General features: G+C 40.5%; 1 protein-coding gene across 1 annotated transcript in view; it reads right to left on the reverse strand.

The window, feature by feature from the left end:
• Nucleotides 1–20,441, reverse strand: part of AGPAT4 (1-acylglycerol-3-phosphate O-acyltransferase 4) — a 68,535-nt gene that overhangs the window by 3,884 nt on the left and 44,210 nt on the right. The window contains exons 4-8 of the mRNA XM_072333245.1: nt 18,351–18,512; nt 16,690–16,843; nt 11,482–11,584; nt 9,980–10,055; nt 4,273–4,471 (exon numbers count right to left, since the gene is read on the reverse strand). Of these exons, the coding sequence (XP_072189346.1) occupies nt 4,273–4,471; nt 9,980–10,055; nt 11,482–11,584; nt 16,690–16,843; nt 18,351–18,512 (694 nt within the window). The remainder of the gene's footprint in view (nt 1–4,272; nt 4,472–9,979; nt 10,056–11,481; nt 11,585–16,689; nt 16,844–18,350; nt 18,513–20,441) is intronic.

The raw sequence follows: 20,441 nt of genomic DNA on the forward strand, positions 1-20,441 counted from the left end.
CTCAAAAAAAGTCCACAAAATTAGGGCAAAATCTCTTCTGCAGCGTGGCAACTAACAGACTAACTACATTCCCCTTACAGAACATTGTAGTATATATGAAGACAACTTCCTGAAGCAAGCAGGCCTCAGTTAGCCAAATCAGAACTGCAAATGAAGGACAACAGGGAATCAGTGTCTATTTGGTTTTATCAAGAGGGAAAGCTACAGAATTCTTCCTTACTGTAGCAGGTGCTAAAGGGAAGCTGTCAAATAGCACGTCAGTACAGTGCCTCAGGCCCAAAAACAATTCTTATCTTACCGCATGCCCTGATGACAACATCACGTTAAAGGACTTGTTCTGCCGTGGCTTAAAATACAAATACGTTATGGGAAAGAAGACAAAGAAACCAAAGAGGAATTGCGGCTAACCATCAGCTGTGAGACTTTAAGCCCCCTCCGGAACAGCAGGAGAGAGAAGCTATCAGCTGGGGTATCCCCATGGCGCTCCGTGGCAAGCTGCAGGAGGTAGCAGAGCTCCTGCTGTCTTTCTGCCCATCACTGCCTACCCTGCCAACTGACGCAAGATGTTGCTACAGACCTGCTCTGCCTGCCAGAGCACAAGGGGCTGAAGGAGGGCCGAGTTAACACAAATCAACATAGTCCTGAACGTGGAATCTGTTTATTGAACATCTGTTTAGTTCCAAGAAAACCAGCACCCACCCACGTCACAGCACCACATCCCTCATCGTGAACCTTTGCTCAGAGCAGACAACTTCTCCTTTCCTCTCACATCTCACCCGTTTCCTGTGTTTTGCACCACACAGCAACTGCAGTAGGGGGATAGAAATTTCCCATACGTAGTCTGCTGTACAGATGTGTTGTACAGGCTATACACTGAAATGAATCTATACAACTAAAGCTTATACTAACTGTAGAACTTCTTTTATTTAGTGTCTATCTAATCTTCTATAAAGTAAAAGAAAGAAGCAAGTAGAGACAACAAACATCAAACCCTGCAGTTTTAGGCACCGGGCTCAAAAGGCCAGACTGTCTGGCAGCTCCACCAACAGGCAGAATCCTGCACACAGTTTGCATCCTCCTGGTGTTGTACAACCTCCTGTAACACTGCTGGCTCACCCTCATCCACTCATCTCAGCCTTGCTTCTCAGATCACATCGCGCTCTGACCCTCTGGTCTGCATTCTGCATTTGGACACTGTCACGTCGCTGTCACATCAAGACTCATCTCTATGAAAGCAGGTTTTCTGATAGCATTGTCCACACATTGCGTAGCAGATACACCACAGTTCCTGCAGAATCGAAGCTGGCTCATTATTATTTATGCTTGCTTCAAATGAAATACTTGGGTCTATAACTGATACTTAACTGCTGGAGCCGTGCCATAAGCTCAGATTTCATTATGCTTTTAGCATTAGACATGTAAGAGCTACTGTCAGATATAAATATGAACATATGACAGACTCACTGCTTTAACGCTGCAATACCAGCTCCAAGTTTTAAAAGGTACCTGTGAGTTAAGTACTTAAATCTCTTGCCATGTGGCCTATGAAGCTACAGCTGCTGGAGTGGATCCAGAGGAAGGCCACACAATTGATCAGAGGGTTGAAGCACCTCTCCTATGAAGAGAGGCTGAAGCAGCTGGGCTTGTTCAGCCTGGAGAAGATTCTGGGGAGACCTCATTGTGGCCTTCCAGTACTTAAAGGAACCTTCAAAACGTGGAGGGAGACTGACCTTATACACCATCTGATAGGACAGGGATCAAATTTAAACTAAAAGAGGGAAGATTTAGATTAGATGTTAGGAGGAAATTCTTTACTCCGAGGGTGGTGAGGCACTGAACAAACCACACAGGGAAGCTGTGGATGCCCCATCCATGGAGGTTCTGGGTCAGGCTGGATGGGCCCTGGGCAGCCTGATCTGGTGAACGGCAACAAGGTGATCTTTAACAGCCATTCCTGCCCAAGCCATTCTGTGATTCTATGAATCAAAAGGGACTTCTGTCTTTTGAGCTGCTTGAGCATTTATCCTCTGGAGCAGAGACTGCCTTGTGTCACTTCAAGTAGCATCACAAAGGACTCCTGGTCCCAGACCAGTAGTTAGATATTAGCACAATGCGATGATTATTATGAGTATAAATAGCCAAACTGCTGCACAGCAGGGCAAGAGGGGATGGCTCAGCGTTCTCAGTATAAAGAGGAGACATTGTTTATTTAGGGCTGAAAGGGTTTGAGCTGAACCAGCAGAGCTATATATACACCCTGGTTATTCATTTCTCAGATCTGAAAGTTGGGTTCTCAGGTACTACTGTGTTCTTCTGTGATGCATTTCTCCTACAGACTGTTTGACCTGAACAGCCACTAACAAGACAGTAAGCATTTTACTGGAGCACACAATTAGCAGGGGCTGTTGGAAAGACAAATAACACTCTGAATACGAAGCAGAGGATCAGGTTGTAGAACCTCCCAGTCCCTCCTCTCTTTCCTATCACAGAATACTCAGCATAGGTGCAGAGAGCACAATAATAAAGGTAATGTTATCATGTAGTGAAGCCTGCTGTAGTAGTAAGGAAACGTAGTAAGGAAACTACCGCCCTTTTAGTGAGTAATGACACATCCACTTTCAAGTGTACAGGGTAACCAACTCGGTTGTTTATTTTTACTGATGGCTGAGCTTTCTTCCTCTCCCACAGACTGTCTGCCCTCCACAGCTTTTCAGAGACTACCAGCTAATAGGTGACATCACCTTTCTGTTTTGCCAGCTCATCAGCAAGAGGTGGCTGGCTGAATCTAATCAGATGATACCCTCTGCTACAGGCAATACAGTGCCTTCTGCCATGCTGCAAATCCTGGCCAATTACAGGCACTTTGACTATGATCACACCATGTATTCAGAGAGAAAACAGAGCTGTTGCTAAGCACAGGGGTCTTTCAAATCCCTATAGAAGAACTGCAACCTGCAGCATCCCACAAATGTTGCTGATAATGTATGGTGCATCAATGCAAATCATACAGTGGACTGTTAATCTCAGCATTCTTAATGTGCTCCTCAGCTGTGCTTTTGCAGCCTGGAAGCTCATGCATTATTCTGGAAGCCGACTCCTGCTATAGTTCACTCTTAGCTCCAGCATCACAAATAACTTGAAATAAGTCCTTTGGATTCAGAGAACCCACAGCAGCCCATTTATTAATCTTGCCTTGTGGCCAGAAGCAGAAGAAAGAGCTAAGTGAGGCATAAGATATCCCCTCAAAAAGTTTGTTTTCCTGCCCACTCTTAGTAGCATCATACCTTTATACATTCCAAAGGCAGAATATCAAGTGCTATTGCCAGAGAAGTAGCATTTGCAGTGGTGTCATGCACCATCCCATTCACTGTTGTGAAATTCCGTTTCTTTTTTAAAAGCATATTTGTGATATGCTCAGAAGTTAAGGTGAGGAAGCTACAAGCACACGGGTCAGCAGCCATACGAGACACTTGCTTTATAAATCTATGGCTTATTCTGGATAGGAATTTGTTCATCCAACACACACTCAATACCACAAAAACTGCAGACACCCAAATGCAATTTTGTCTGCCCAGCCGGTATGGCTCCCCCTTCCACGAAGAACATTGTACAAGATCTATCTCCTTTTCTGTGGGTCAGCACCTTGTTTTGTTTCCCTTCCTCTATTTAGGTAACACAATCACCTCAACCACAAACAAAAACACTGTGGTAGCGACAGTAATGGGAGGATGGTCGGACTGGATGACCTTGTAAGTCCTTCCCAACCTTGCGAATCTGTGATTCAAACCAAGACAGCCCAGAACTGCCACAGGTACTGTAGGAACCACCTATGGCAGTCTATGCCTTATGCTGCAGAAATCAGACTAGATGGCCACAACAGATTGCCCCTGCCTTAATCACAAGTTTATGGGTTTCCAATGGATAATGTAACAGACTACAATCACATTACTGAATTCTCAGAGTAAATAAGCTTTTAGTACTTGTAGACATTCAAAGTGAAATCCAGCACCACACTACAGAGAAGAAGAAACATACTGTTTGATTTCTACAGAAACAGAAAATTCTGTATGTAGCTCTTAAAAAACAACGTCATACAACTATACAAAGACAAATAAGAAAAGGATCTACCTAACCTGTTCCAGGCAAAAGTGGATCTAGTTTCACGTGGTCTGTTGAATTCACTAGTCTTATGTTTAGTCACAGAGGTTTAATAAGGATCAGTAAGTCAAGTCAATTATTCTGTAAAAAACCTTCTTGCTTGAGAAAACTTACCCATTACAATGACAAATCCAAAGCTAGCCAATGTTAGTGACGATCCACTGTTGATCATGTTGACGAGCAGCTTGAATAAGGGATATAGCAGCAATAAGGCCCAGAAAAGCCAATTCAAAAGCGTCCATGGTCGTCGGGGTGGTACTATAGGGACTGCTGGGTAGGTTCCTGTTCGGTAGTACTCTTCTTGGAATGCATCCTGGCAGAACAAAGGAGGGCAACAATTAAATCTCCATCTGCTGACAAAACTATACATTCCTGACTTTGATGTTTTGTTTGTATGTTTGTAACCCTGCTGGGAGGTCAAAGACCAAGTCATGGCTGGAAAGCATGCACTTTGAAGTCAGTGAGCATATAATCAGAAAAAAAGAGCTTAGAAGGATGTGTAGGCATCCTCCCTTTCTCTTATACACAGAAGCCTGAAAAATAGCATGCCTAGAGAGTATAACAAACACAGTAAAGGAAAATAGGCAAGATGTACACTCTGGAGCTACATAGACATAATTATTGCACTTCTTGCAAGAGCTGCAGATACGGGACAGATAGTAGTGGTAAGCCCGAGAAGTATTTGGGCTATATCTGCAGCAGCAGATCCTCCGCTCCCTAATGTTCTTCCATACAGCCCTGTCAGAAAAAGTGAACAGATGCCATCTTGTATCATCCTCCAAAGAACACCTCCCACTCCTGATCACTTTGTCCCATGGACATAGTTTTACTTATCTTGTTCCTAGGCAGCCAATGGAAGAAAGGCCTCTCTAGAGACAGTTGAACATACAAATAGTTTAAGGAGTCTTTCACTGTTTTTTACGGTCTTGTTTACCAGAATAACAGAAAGATAGCAGGGTAGGGTTTTGTTTGTTCTGTGGTTTTGGGGAGCATGTGGTGCTGTGCTTTGTCGTGTTTTTTGAAGCACAGAAGGTTTAGAAGTTAGTACTTTTCTCTAAAGCTTACCTGGTTGAACAGCATTGCCTTTAACAATGTGATCAACATAACATATCAAAGCTGGTGGGGAAACTTCCTTCTGTTTCCAAACAAAGATTACTAATCTGATTAACACAAGACAACTTAATTGAGTCAGAATTAGACTAACATAAGGAACCCCAATTAAGTCAGAACGAAGGGCCGGATTTCTTCAAAGAAAGGAATGCTTCATGATGGTTTCAAAATAATGCTGGCAAAGCCAATACTGTCCTAACCAACCACAAGAAGATGAGTTCTACTATGCTATGATTTTACATTTACTTATGCTCCAGCTGACACGGACAATTCTTTAATTATTTAATGGCAATCTGAGCAATTACAGGCTGCTACCATTATATCTAATTCAAAGGGAACATCCAACTTTTAAGAGATTATACAGTAATTAAAGCATTCCTCTCTCCCTACCGAGATTAGAAAAATTATGATTGCTTTGCTCATGTGAACTAGATTATACTATGATCATTATGACTAATTAATTAGCTGTCTTCAATGAATTATGCAATGTATGAAGTTTTCTTTACAGTGCTTTGAGGACTTCAGTTTATGACTGGTTTAACATAGTTATTTATCATCGGCAAATTGAATTCTACTTTATACACTGGGGCTTCTAAATATTAGCATTACCTAGAAAAATATGAACCATTTCTGACTGTTATTGGTGACACCATTAGGGGGCCTATTACTACAGACTGCAACACAGACACTGAAAAGAAGCAGCATATTTTCCCCCTTGTTGGTACTGCACAGCATTGGAGTCAGCAAAAACCACCGACCCTATCTCACTCAGATGTTTGAGACAGATGTAAGAAATACATAATGGACAAATGGATGTCACTGTCTTCACCTCCACTAACATATCATACACCACTGTGTGGAACGGCTCCTTAATTCAGTTAGGATTCCTTGCCTTTAAAAACATTCCTGTTCCTCACAGAACAGATTCATGTGTTCATCTGTCTTCTGAGACTTAGAGGGTGCCTACGGTACCCGTGTACAGCTCAGGACAGTGTTTGAATCCATCATATCCATCAATATTCCCTACAACCATCTCCCCCACAATCATCTCCTTGCACTCCCCTGCGTGCAGAGACTGTTTTCTGTTTGTAATAAGTTTCACCCACTCAAGAATCATTTTCAGATGTGGAAGAATGCTGTCCCTAATGATTCCACCAAACGTCAGTTTCTTCAGGCACTGAGGTGAATAATGCAGTAGTGAAAAAACAGGGAAAATTCATTGTCTTGCAAGAATCTAACTGGATTATTGCCCCCTGCTCCCACCAGGGAGGTCTAGCTACAGAGTGATGCCTCTGCTCTTCCACAAAGAAATCCTCAAAGAACAAGTATCCAAAAATATACCCTTAGTTCCCAAACACTTGAGTTCTGTACTCCTTCCCTCTTCACTTACCCTTTACTAATTCCCTAAGGAATTTTGGCATACAGTTTCATGCCTTGTTTTCCACGCTTCTCTTACAAATGAGAAGCATCAAAAACTCACTTTCTTTTTAATGGAAATTAAGATTCTCAAGCAGAACTTCTATTTCAGGGGCTGAAGCTGTAAAGAGCTACAAAGAAACAAAACATGCAAAAGCTAGCAGAGCTGTGACATCTATACAATACCTCTTCAGACTGGACACTAACATGCACTAACATGCTCAATCTATTTCTCGTTAAAGTCAAGGGGAGTCTTTCTACTGGTAACAGTTTAATAAAAGAAAAAGACAAAAAGGCAATTTGCAACCCAAGCTGCACCTCTGCCATGAGCCAGCATTAACTGAAACACTGCTGGCTGGCTGTAGAAGGACAAAATTCACCCTCAGCAAAGGAAGAAGAACAAGGGCATGGCATCTGTGTATGCCTGGAAGCATAGGAAGGAGAACAGCACTTGGCTCACAATGGGAGGTGCCACTGTTCACCTCTAAAGGTCCTGTTTGGTACATTTGCAGCATGGCTGAATCAGAAAACGGGAGTCTGAAGTAGACAGATCATAAGGCAAATTCCCAGAGAGCAGTCTCTCTGATTGAGGAGCATGTAAACGAAACCAAGAAGCGAGGTAAAAAAGACAATACAAGCTTTCTTCAAAGACCAGCTCCTTCATTAATGATTAAAAAGGGTCATGTCCCTTGATGTCCACTAACATCATATTTCTTCCCTCATTCAGCTGTGTCCTTGATGATAATGAGTGCCCATCACTCCAGCCTAGTACTGTGCCATGTCACAGCTGCTACATTACACTACTAGAGTACAATCCAGCTCTGCTCCGTAGGGAAGGGAAGGATGGTGGAGCTTACCATTAACTTAAACTCATGCTCAGATGCTCAAAGGAAAACATACGTAGTCATGCTTTGGAGAGAGCAGGACTCTTCAGGAGTGTTTTTTTTCACATATAAGCTAGAGCAGTTTGAATCACAGCTTGCAGAATGACCCTGCTTCTGCTCAACCCTTCTATTACCATGGCCTTGCAAAAAAGACAGGGCAGCAATTACTGGTAGCTCTTAGAACTTCACAGTTGACAAATGCCTCTGAGTGCACCTGCATAACGAGAGGCACATTGTGGGGCAACTCTGCAAAGAGCACATAATTCATCTGTGAAGGTGTCCCAGAGCTGGCAGCCAGTGCACAGTGCAGAAAAAGCTCAGACTGCCGTGAACCAACCGTGCTGCATGCTCTCTCCCCCCATAAGGCTTGAGGGGGTATTGCAAAGTTACAAATATCACTGAGAACAAGCAACAGCACATGCAACTGTAATGCAAGATAACATGGGAATCTGATTTTCAGTAGCGTGCATACCTTGTCTTATTTTATAACAGTAAGTGGAGTGCTATAACCAAAATAGACAAAGCAGCTGGTGAGTGCATATCTTGCAATGAATTAAAGTTCTTTGAACAAAACTTCATTACTTTTTATCATTAATATTTACTGATTCTTGAGATATGAGCCTAAAACACTTTTGGAAGCAACGCTTGGGTATCAGTGCTGCATATCATCTCACCTAAGAGCCAAACTAAAAGAAACTAAATGAAATATGGCAGAAAGATAAAGCAGAATTGCATTTTCACTCTGCACAATGGTTTTCATTATCTCTGAACTCATTAACAAGTTAGCCCTGCTCTGTACCCTCCTGAACAGTCCGATTTTACAGAGACGAATGACTGCAATGAAATAACATAAAACAGCTGAAGAGGAACATACCATCTTCTAGACCAAAACCAACCAACCAATTAACAAAAAATAACAAAACAAACCCCAAAACATCCACACTAACTAAAAGCTGCTTGGGGAAAGGAAAACTGAATATACATTCCTTCCTCCTATACTTAGGTGGGAAACTACAGATTCAACCAGCCAGCAGACTAAGCTGTTAGGGAAAAGGTAGGATAGATGTACACTCTGTTTGTACTAGAAATAAACGCCGAAGAGAGAATAGCAGAAGACAAGTGAGTTACTGCAAAGGATGTAACAGAGAACTCAAGAAAACAACTCCCACATTCTCATTTAATTTATGCTCCGTCTTGCAAATCTTTAAACATTATCTTAGCAACGTGAAACATGGTTAGAAATAAAGGTGCAGTAGCAGGAAACTGACTTCTGCAGTGTTCAACTAGATGACCTTTTTCATTAATATTCTTGTAGAGAGAGTGCACAGGCCCACAGGTAACATAATGAATGCCATTCTGTAGAAATTCATTAAGAGGCAGTGACTGAATCAGCTGCAGAAGGCACAGCTTACAGAAATGGAGCATCAGAGGCAGTTACATCTTTAACTGGAGACTCAATATGCATTTACTTTGCATATTCCTGTAAACATGCTGCTTGAGGCAACATTAATTAAGCTAGGAGTAGTCAGGGTTTGAAGCAGAGAAGGACTAGGGCATTGTCAATATAGAAATGCTAACATGGCATTCTAGGTTGAGTACAACAAATTGCACTGTAATGAGTGGAAAACAGAACTTAGCTACAGTCTAAATGTTCTAAATCCTAAGCATTGCTGTATTCCAGTCTAAATACATAACTGAGATTGTACTGTGCTCTGTACACCTATGACTCCCACTGACTGAAATGGGGGTGCTGTGTTTATTCACAGAGCACATACACACCTATTATTCTTATGTTCATAAAAACAAAACCCATGAAAAACACGTTCTGAAAACCTGAAGCATGAATACAAAAGCATTTGAAAAAATCAATGGGCATCTACATGCATGCAGTCATTATTATTCTGCAAGTGTCTTACGATTCAGAATCTTAAATGCACAATCCCATTGCTGTGCGCAAATAAGAGACTAATTTATCAACTTGCCTGGTTAACATTGGATGTTTGCCCTCTAAAAGAGACGGGCTAAAACAAGGGACAAATATTTCCATATACTAAAGCAAAATATACTTTATTTAGCCCACTTCTTGATTTAGGAGATGCCTCTTCTATCAAGGAGGCAGCTGCTAGTTTGTATACTTCCTCTACAGTTGAGTCTACTACTCCTTCACTGAGGCTCACATAAGTTTCCTTCCTCTTGCTGTTTAAAAAGAAAACAAACAAAAAGGCAACTATGACTGACAGTGCAAGACCTCTTTGCATCTGAAGCAGCACAACACTTGTCTGGAAAAACAAACAACTAACCCACAAACCTCCAAAGCACAACCACTACACTTCAACACTGTAAACATCTACTAACAGTGTCAAGAACTGAGCAGCAGTGGCTCACAAGCTTTGTTTAGACAAAACACCAACCTTTTCTTGATATAGTCTGTGGAGCCAATTAGAACACTCCCGCTCATCTTCTGGGATTTCTTCCAATGGAATCCGCCTGCCAATAGTAAACAAGAGAAATTGAAGAACATTAAATAGTTCCGCTCTGACAAACAGCACTTACATTGCAGAGGCAGATCATTCAGCTAACAGGGGACTCACTATACTCGCCCCACCATTCTTTTATTTATTAAGTAATTTGTAGTAACAGCTCCCAGCTCGGAAAAGTATAGTTTTGCTTCTAGAGCTACCTTCAATTCTCATATATATCTGAAACTCAAATACTGATTTCTGAGATAGAAATGCATTCTATCTGAGCTTACCTTCTAGCCAAAGGTTTGCAATTTTCTGCTTCTAAAGAAAGGTACTGAATGAGGTGATTTCCTACCTCTCTTAAGAAGCTCAAGGCTGTGTTTAGCAAGCTAAGCACCACAGAGAACACACTGTTCTCCTCATAACTAGAGTAAAGCAGATCTAATATTTTTCAGGTAACTTTTCTGATTCATTAATTCATTTATTTTTTAATGTGCATGCAGTATTTCAATTCAATAAATTATGTGAACTTTGGTCAACAATCCTGTGACAGAAAAAACATCCCTTTGTCATCTTCACCTAGAGATGCCAATAACAATTTTTAATAGATTTTATATTTTCCAGTATTATCTATACTTTAATTCATCTCAGTTGAGAACAGCATTGAATTAATTTCTTTTCACAAAAGAGAGAATACTTCCCATAATCACTACACAGCTTGTCCCAGAGGGGAAGCAGAGTCAGTCAAATCTACCGATAGCTACACCAGAGATGGGAACAGTCCTGAGCTTGGCTTCCACCCAGAAGCAAACCACTGCACCAGAGGGGAAGCGTGCAGATGAGGTTTCTTGACTCCTGTCTCTGGTGCAGGCCTCAAGTAAAAAAATAATAATCAAATCCTGCAGAGTTCCAAAAGGGTCCTCATATCCTCATGTAATTACAGTTGCAGAACTTTACACAAAACCCTGAGCAATCCATATGAGGTTTTCCATCTGGAGCACTGCGACACCAGGTTGGTCAAGATCTGCTACATCCATTATCTGCTTGAAAATATTTCCCTATTTCACAGAATCACAGAATTTTCAAGGTTGGAAAAGACCTAGAAGATCATCTAGTCCAACCATTACCAATACTTCCCAGCTAAACCATATTCCTCAACGCAACATCCAAACGTTTCTTGAATACTCCCATGGTTAGTGACTCTACCACCTCTCTGGGCAGTGCATTCCAATGCCTGACTACCCTTTCTGAGAAGAAATACTTCCTAATGTCCAGCCTGAACCTCCCCTGTCGCAGCTTGAAACCATTCCCTCTAGTTCTATCACTAATTACACGAGAGAAGAGGCCAACCCCCAGCTCACCACAATCTCCCTTCAGGAAGTTATAGAGAGCTATTTGTGCCAGTATACGTGCTTGTATGACAAAAAAGAATTAAAACATAGATTACTTGCCTTACATATAAATCTGCATGGTATTTCTTTCCATTTAGAACACCCAGCAATGTTGGATTCTCATTATTTCTAAAATTCAGAGTAGAATCATAGACTGCTGAAACTACAAGAAGAAAAACAAGTGAAGTGAGTAGAGAAGTAACAGAATGGAAAAACCAGTCATTCACTCTCAGACAAGAGAATACTTACACACAAAGTCATCAGCACCACAGTTTGAGCTACCAACACAGTAAAGATAATGATGGAATATTCAAGATGCAGGTTATCAGAAGCCAAATATCCAGTAAACCTTTCAGGAATTATACCAGCAGAATGGATGAGTTTGGTCTCCACGCTTGTCTCCTTCCCCCAGCAGACATCAAACATTGAGTGCATGGAACATTATGACAGTTCATACATCACAGGACATCCTAGAAGCCCTGTGGTTGGAAAACTATCAGCTTTCTCAGCTCCCTCTGAAACAGACACTCCTCTCCCCATCCTCCTACAGAAAACTGGGCAAATAACCAGGCAGATAAACACTTAGACAGCAAGCAATATATACAGTTTGTCTAACAATAGGTAAAGTTCATCTGAGATAAATCCTGCAGCCAGAAGGCTTGATACAACTATTATTTTGGGTTTGAAATAGAAGCCCAAACTGTGTCACTGCATGAAGGTTGTATCCCTCAGTCTTAAGTCTATTTTTTGTACTAGAGTTGGGCTTTTGGCCCAATCTCAAAACTATGTATTATAAGCCAAAATCTGCTTCAAGTACATTACTTTCAATGTACAGTAAAAATAGGAAATTATTTTAAAATGAAAAAAAAAAAAAAGTAAACGACCTCCACTACCTCTGAAGTGCAGAAGATTTTACTAATCCGTTCCTATTTACTAATCCAGTGTAACTGAAAGAATATAAAAGCTTTATCCGGTTTGTACAAGGTATATTTGTTAGCTTAGAATAATCCCAAACTATTAAAGAAAAGCAACACAATGAAAACAATAAAGCAAAGTATGATGCATCCAGCACTTCTCCTTTTTGTCTTTTTGAAGATGCTTAGGTTTGAATTTTGATACAGTTATTAGTTACAAGTTACAGTTAACAATACAGTTACTGTTCATCACATTAGAAAATGATTCTCTTGTTCTGCAAAAAAACTGCAGAGTTGGGCAGGATCATCTTTATGTGCTGGTAGGTCACACACCATTTTCCTCCAGCTCCACCAAAACAAATCCAAATAAAGCAAAACCAAACCAAACCACACCAAACTGAAGCAAACCAAACTCTCTTTTTCCGGTATGTAACTTGCCTGTATTTTGATATTCAGTCCAGCTCTTTTTTGTTATCACACAGAAATCTTTTGCTGGCAAAGCAGTATCAAATCCGAGATAACAACAACATACACAGAAGTAAATAGACCCCCTTTTATATCTGGATATAAAGTAACTGAAGAGCTAAGCTTTTCCATTTTGAAAGTGCAGGATAAGAAGTAATGAGGTGTCAAAGAAAAAGACGGCACAGGATTAAAATTTGTCAGAAAGCATTTGCCAAAGCTTTGAACTGTGTACATAGAGAATTTCCTTACTTTTATTTTCTTACACATTATTATTATTATTATTATTATTGGCCTCTTGAATTTCACGTGTTATTTTGTGGAGATTGAGAACTATGGCTGGATGAATGTCCAACAAATCAACCTGCCAGCAACATAACCTCATTCTAGCAAATAATGATCTGAAGTGAAGATTACAGAGCAGAGTGGGGAAGAGAAGGTGGAATTCACTGTACATTTTAGCACAATCCATTAATGTTTAATAGCTTGCTTAAAATATCTTGCTTAAAATAATCTATCTGTTCAAACTTGCTAACTTGCTCAGGTCTAAGCACTGAAGAATTCCAGTACTGAAGAGCTGCTCATGGAAAACAAAAAGTCAACTTGCCAGCATGGCCATATTGAATGCCATGAGAACATCACTGTGGAATTTGTTCTCACGTGCTCCCTCTAGGACAGCAGATTCCAGTATGCACAATTGGAAGAAGCTGATAACTTGGAATTAATCTGCACTTGATCTTGAGGTACATTTATGAGGTTGCTTTAACATTACAAAAACAGCTGAAACAAACTGCATGATATATAGACAGAATAGCCGTTGAACACATATTTTATAGTATTTATGATGTTTATCTTTACTGAAAGTAATGGATAGGTACTTTAGAAACAGATCTATGTTTTTAATTGCTTCCAGTTGAGCTGTACAGGCGGCAAACTCTGTACTATAATCTAACAATTTATTAGGACAGCACACAGCCTCTAGAAATGACATGGCTGGTGACTCCATCTGTTACATGTGAGCTGATAGAGATGACCACTGATAAAAATATCAGAACAAGTTTGAAAATGCTGGAAGCAAGCTGTATTTAAGGACATCTGAACTTGAGAAAGTCACTAAAGGGAAGTGAGTTCCATTATTTCTTATGAAGGAAAGAGACTAAGTAACACTGCTTATTTCATGTGGAATATTTTAGGAGGGGATTATTTCTCTAGATGACCATTAGAATAAGACTTTCTGAATAACACTTTCAGCCATTACAGTAGTATCAACCTCATGAAATTATGATATTCTACACAGACAAAATTGGCAAAGATACTCTTGCTATTATAAAAAAGGTCACTGTGATTTCTAAGAGATGGAAAAAAAAACCCCTACATCCAAGGTTCTGACAATAAAAATGTGTTCAAACAGATGCATAAGGTTATCTCTATTTAATTTTTAGTGAGGGGGGGGGGAATAGAGCAATTAGGAGGTAAGTTTCTTTGTTATTTGTGTGAAAGATATTTTTGCCCAACTAATAATAAACTAATAATCAGCTGATATTGACAGATACCCTTAGCAAGGTACTCCAGCTAGGCCCACCACCCCTTCAGAAAGAGCAGAAAGTGCACTAGCCTAAGCAGCAGATCCCAAAATGGGCTTTTTTTCCAGGAGCACACAGAAGCATCATTACAGTGGTCACATCAATGCTCTTTGGAACAAGTAATTTGGTTGCAATATAAGAGATACAGACAATTACTGTGCCACATTACAAAGTGGAGTGTAACACTGAGACTAAGGAACAGTGAACAAGTTAACAGTGAAGAAGTTAAATATTACTAGTTATTAATGTAAATATTCAAAAGAAAAAATGTCCAAATTACTACAGCATAAAGCCTTTGCATATATTGAAATCTATAGCAACACTTTTTCCTTATAACATGGATACTCCCCACCATTTATAACAGGGTATGTGCCCTGTGCCTGGAAACATTTAAGGTCAGGCTCTGAGCAACCTGATCTATCTGTAGGTGTCCCTGTTCATTGCAAGGGAGATGGCCTAGATCACCTTTAAAATGACAGTCACATGTACCCCTTGTCAGTGTAAGAGAGAAACAAATAGTAACCCAGATCTAATTACCTCTCTCTTACTCCAAAAAGTGACAGTGCAAGTAAGGCAACACACCCACAAGGACTGAAACACTTATCAGGGATCATCAGGCTTTTCCCTCTACTTGTTGGCTGGGTTTAAGTTACATAGTTTCAACAGCAACTATGAACTTTCCCTGCTTCCTTTTGAACCCTCACAAAGGAAACCTTACCTCCTCAACCTTATCCTGATAAATCCACCAAGGACTGAGGTAGTAACATACTGTTCCCTAAATAAGTAATCCAGGGAATCTAAGTCTTTGTTATCCTGAAAATATATTGAATATTTAGGATTCTAGAAGTGCTACCGTGGCTTATCTAACAAAATCTCAAACTTCTTACAGATGGCACTTGAGTTCCCTGAAATTATTTCCTTTTGGAATATTTTCCCATAAACCAGCTGCTTGTCCACAGCCACATTATGCTTTGTTTTCTTCATACTGAATACTGACAAGGAAAAAAAAAATCACCACTTAAATCACCTGTCCTTGACTCCCCAGCTCAAGATACTGGAGGTCAGAGAGTTCTGACATGGATATTCTTCAGTGCCTCAAGTCTTTCTCCCCTCCTCCTCAGCAAAACAGTCTTATTCAAAAGGGAAGGTTAAACTATGCCCTTTGGGAAGTTGCACATAACCTCCGTCTACTTTGTGTATCAGAAAAGATCCAAGCAATGCAGCCTGTTTTGGGGGTGGGAAATCACTGATGCTTGACAAGCTACAACAGTGATATCATCTACCTGATTTGAGAGAGGGCATGAAGAAGAGACATGACAGACAGCAAGACAGCTGACTGCAAAGTGGTTTTTTTGGTGGTTTTTTTTTTTTTTTTTTTTTTTTTTTTTTTTTTTTTTTTACATCAGCTATCCCAGATATGCCAGATAAAAACACATCTTCAAAGACAAAAGAAGCTTTGACATTAACTTCAGTCATGCCAGAACATTTTCTTCTAAACCACTAACTACTTTGTCTTCCTTACATATCAGCCTTCTAACAGCACATAAATCCACCAAAGCCCAATTTAGCAGTGGGTGAAGTTTAGCACCATCTCTCCCTTGTCCATGAAGTATGCAGCAGTAAACTCAGCGGGATTTTATTAGTCAAACAAGATCACTTTAAAGGCAATTGTGTCACATTCTTGCTGATGGTACTCTAAGTTGGTAGATTCAGTTCTGGTAACCAGAAGGAGAGTGGGGAGTATCGGACAACATTCACAAGGAAATATTTATTCATGTTTTGTAATTTGTTTCTAAACTTCTCCTACACATAACTTTAGAAAAGGTTGACTTCCCACATATCTGCTCCACGAAGGCTACCAAAACTCTCAGGAGTATATTTACTCAGACGTTTTAAAGTATAACATTCTTTTGATAAAAAAAGATATTTGTATTTGCCATAAGAAAACATTTGGGATGCCTTCTTTGACTCTCTGAAGTGGCTTATTGGCTTCATTTGGAATAGGAATTCTTAATGGTTTGGTAAAAACTAAGAATCGTTATCCTTTGGGAATATATAGAAAATCCAGACTTGGGGATCCCCCAATACAGTGACAGAACACAAAACAAAAAGAAGAAACTAATGAAGCTGACCCTGGCTTCTACTAGTCAAACCTGATTTTAATTTTCATGAACTATTAGAAGAAAGCTCAGAAAAGATTCCACCCTTCTTTTGATAGAACATGCACTATGGGGAAAAGAATAGAATAGCAAAAAGAGAGCAGTTACATGAAATAACCACTTAGCACTGTTCCTTGTGACTTTCCTTACCTACATTTCTCAAACATTGCACGGTGACAGCAAATCCTTTTGTTCGTGGCAGTAGGTGATATTTGAGCTTGGGCAAGCCCTTGGCTTCAGCCACCTTCATGCTAGCCTGATGCTTCTGCTCTGTGAATCTTGTGCCCTCACAATGAATCAGGAACTATAAAGCAAGAAAGAACAGCAGTCAGAAAACAGCTCATATTTTCTACACATGCTTGACCAGAGCCCTCGGTGATTCCCACCAATATGGCCCAAACAAACACTGCTAGCAGGGAGGACATGAGTAGACACTACAAGGTAATTAACTTTGATCTATTAAAAAAAAAAAACACCAAAAACAAACAACTCTCTCATTTGCCCCCACCCACATAACTTGCCATCCTGTGGTCTTTAACATCTGCTTTGCTACTCATGACTAAATGACTTGATTTCTCTAATGGGTCACCCCTTTTCTAAAGAGATGTTAAAAATCAGTCACAACATATTTTCTGTTGAAAGTCTTTTACTGATGCTGAGGTGGTCCAGTATCTAAAACTTGTAAAGTGTCTGAACCAAATGCAATTCTAGGAAATGCCTCATTAGCCCACTTGCTTTCACTATGGCATATGGACCACAAGCAACAGCGGATACTACCTTTGATGACAAGGACAAGGCTGATAACATATGTAGGGCAGTAGATGCAGGAGAACTCTAAATCTCAGTCCATTATGAACTACACAGTTTAACTGCTCAGACATGAATTACAATTTTGTCAGCATCAGGAAATGGAGACCACAGGGATCTTCAGAGATTTACCACATGCTCATGTGCTTTCTGCCAAGCCTGAATCCAAATTAATGCATCAGACAGTATTGTGTATTGCATCAGTGAAGCTTCAATAACCCACAGAAAAACTTTAGCTCATCAGACAAAGAAACTGAAGAAACCTGTCCAAGTTTCAAGCTTCAGCTCCAGTCTATCTAGGAGCATTTTTATTCGCTCATAGCATGCATCATGTTAAATAGCCAGATAAAACATACAGAAATTGATGAGAAAATCCTTCTAACACATCTAGAACACTCTGCCTTTCTACCTACAAGGTGCTACCACTATGCCTTTTGACATTATATCATTCCACCACACCAGAATAAATCCAACAGTACAACAGCAACTAAATATTTCCTATTACAGGCACAGCCTCATCTCAGAAACCCCTTCACAGCAGCATATAAAGGATGGTGGTAATTTGAGTTTACCAATTAGCACTGACCTGCCTAGGTCTGCAAAAATGCATTCAACACCTTTGGCAAGTGAGAGAGCACAGACACCGCCTCCAGCTCCTATATTTAGAGAACTGGAATTTGCCTTAGAAGACTCAATGATCTCTTAGAGGTCCCTTCTAAGCCCTACAATTCTGCAATACTGTGAAAGTTTATTATTGATCACAGTGGGAGCGTTTTTCAAATAACATCTGTAGGGCTCCATACAGGGAGAATATGGACAGAATATGGACTACCATACCAGAAATTCAAGATAGAATTCAGGTCTCGTAATATTCTCTGGATACTTCTAGGGAGTTCATGAATCAAAGTTCTCAGAAGCGACACGGTTACCACCAGACACTACCCACGCTTTCATTCTTACAGGCACTGCAGCACCTCCCACTCCTCTCATTAGTCATCACTCACCCAAAAGTTTTCAGGGTAGTCCCGGAGATTCAGCAACTTCTGCATAACTGTTTTCCGATCTTCCTCCCACTTACGCTTACAGAAGACTATCTCCAGAAAATACCACATCCAGCCAATGATAGGCATGTAGGAGAGCTCCTTCTTTGCCAGCACTTTGGAACTCTGCAAGACAGAGTGAAAGGAAATAAGACAGAACCACACCAGTTACAGAGTTCTGTTTGGACCTGGCACATGCATACTCGATATTAATACTGATTCATATATGGATCTGTTCCAGCTTTAAAACCAGTACAAAAGCAAAACAAAGAAAAACATTCCTTGTATGACACAACAGCCGAACCTACTTAACACTCATAAAGCCCGCACTGTACAGTAGCATACTGGGGCACACATCTGTATCGCAAATACTTTCCCAATGTAGGCTATCTTAACACTAGAAACAGCAGCAATAATACAAATACTTCCTTTGTGCTCAGATTTGTTTTTGGAAAGGCAAAAATACTTATACTAGTGAATTTCTCTTCAGAGCACTCTTCTGTAATAAAAGAAGCACCATTCCTGCCTCATGGATTTGACATTGAAGTGATTCATCCACACACTGCATAACAAGTCCACTGCTTATCAAGGGTTCAGCTCATTTCAAATCTTACTCTAGAACTCAGTCTCGTGATTACCTCAGAAAACCTCTCCTTTAGGCAGATTTGACTCCAATTGCTCACTTTCTACTTTTCAGGTCACCCTGCACTGGTGTGTGTGTACACAAAAATTATTTCAGCAGTTCCTGAGATAGCTGCATTTTCCTAGAGGAAAGCAGGAGCAATTACACAATCCGGTTTCTATCTGTGATATCATTATAAGCAGTACCATGCTTGTGATCTGCAGATGGGTTCCAGGACGTGGCATCTGACTAGAAGAGATTATTTACTGGTAGAAATTATGAGCAACTATTATTTGCTTTTATTTTCTTTCTTAGTTGCTGTTGTTCATTTGGTTACTAGGAGAAGAGACTTGACCTAATTCTTTTATCTCAGTTCATTTCTCTCATCTGCTCTTTCCTTGAGGAAGGAAAATACCTTAAATAATTCAGCTATCTAAAAGCTCATAGGAGTGGAAGGCAAATGCACATGAGCAGCTTCCAAGTGACTGTTACACAGAAGTGCAAAAAAAGACATGAGAATTCAATTCCTAAGAATGCAAGAATTAACACCGTCAAATAATTTAATACCCTATAATAAAGTTCTCTCTCAGTTGTCTGGAGACTGAGTGATGGGCCCAGACCATGCCCCCAAGGCCTGCTCTCCCCCAGGGAGCAGCTGGAAGACCCAGTGTTCATGATAGTGAAGCAGACTTTATGCAATTTCAGTTTTTCCTGGACATTAATCCATGCTGCATGGCAGCAGTAGCACTGAGCCCAGCCTCCTCTTCCAGCTTCCCAGACCAGTTACAGGGAAAGGCTCTCCTCCCACCACCTTCCTTAGCTCTCAAACTTTTTTTTTGCCACAGTATTGCTTTTTCTTTTCTCAGTTACTTCTGATATGAGTCATCCTCTTATTTCCAAAATAAAGCTAAACAGTTTCAGTATACACTTTTAAAAATCTTCTTGGAGCATTTTTTTTGTTCTAGGCCATGTAGAATGCCTAATGAAAATACACACATCAGCACAGCAGCTCTTTCATTCCCCTCTTCTGTGCAAGACTGAGGAAGATACCAGAGCCAAAGCTTTGCCCTGTTAAAAGCCCAAAAGATGCCAAGTGTTCCCAGATGAGGGAAGCGGGACAAAACCTTAAGGAACTACTACCCACACCTCAGTCACAACCAGGTCAGCCATTAGCCAGCAGCCCAGCTGGAATCCTAGCAGAATCCACCAATTCATCAGGCTAACAGGAGCAGTCACACCTCATCCACCCCCCAAAACAAAGTGAAAACAAAGACAGGCCTGTTGTGAGCTGCGGTGACACAGGGTGCAGCACAACCACAACAGCAGAGCAGATGTTTGAATTCTTCCACAGGTCACACTCCTCTGCATTTTCTGTGCCAAAGCATTTTTGAAATCTAGAAGTGCACTTCAGACAAACGTGAACGCGCATCTCC

The sequence above is a fragment of the Excalfactoria chinensis genome, chromosome 3 (genome assembly GCF_039878825.1).
Source record: "Excalfactoria chinensis isolate bCotChi1 chromosome 3, bCotChi1.hap2, whole genome shotgun sequence".
Taxonomy (NCBI): domain Eukaryota; kingdom Metazoa; phylum Chordata; class Aves; order Galliformes; family Phasianidae; genus Excalfactoria; species Excalfactoria chinensis.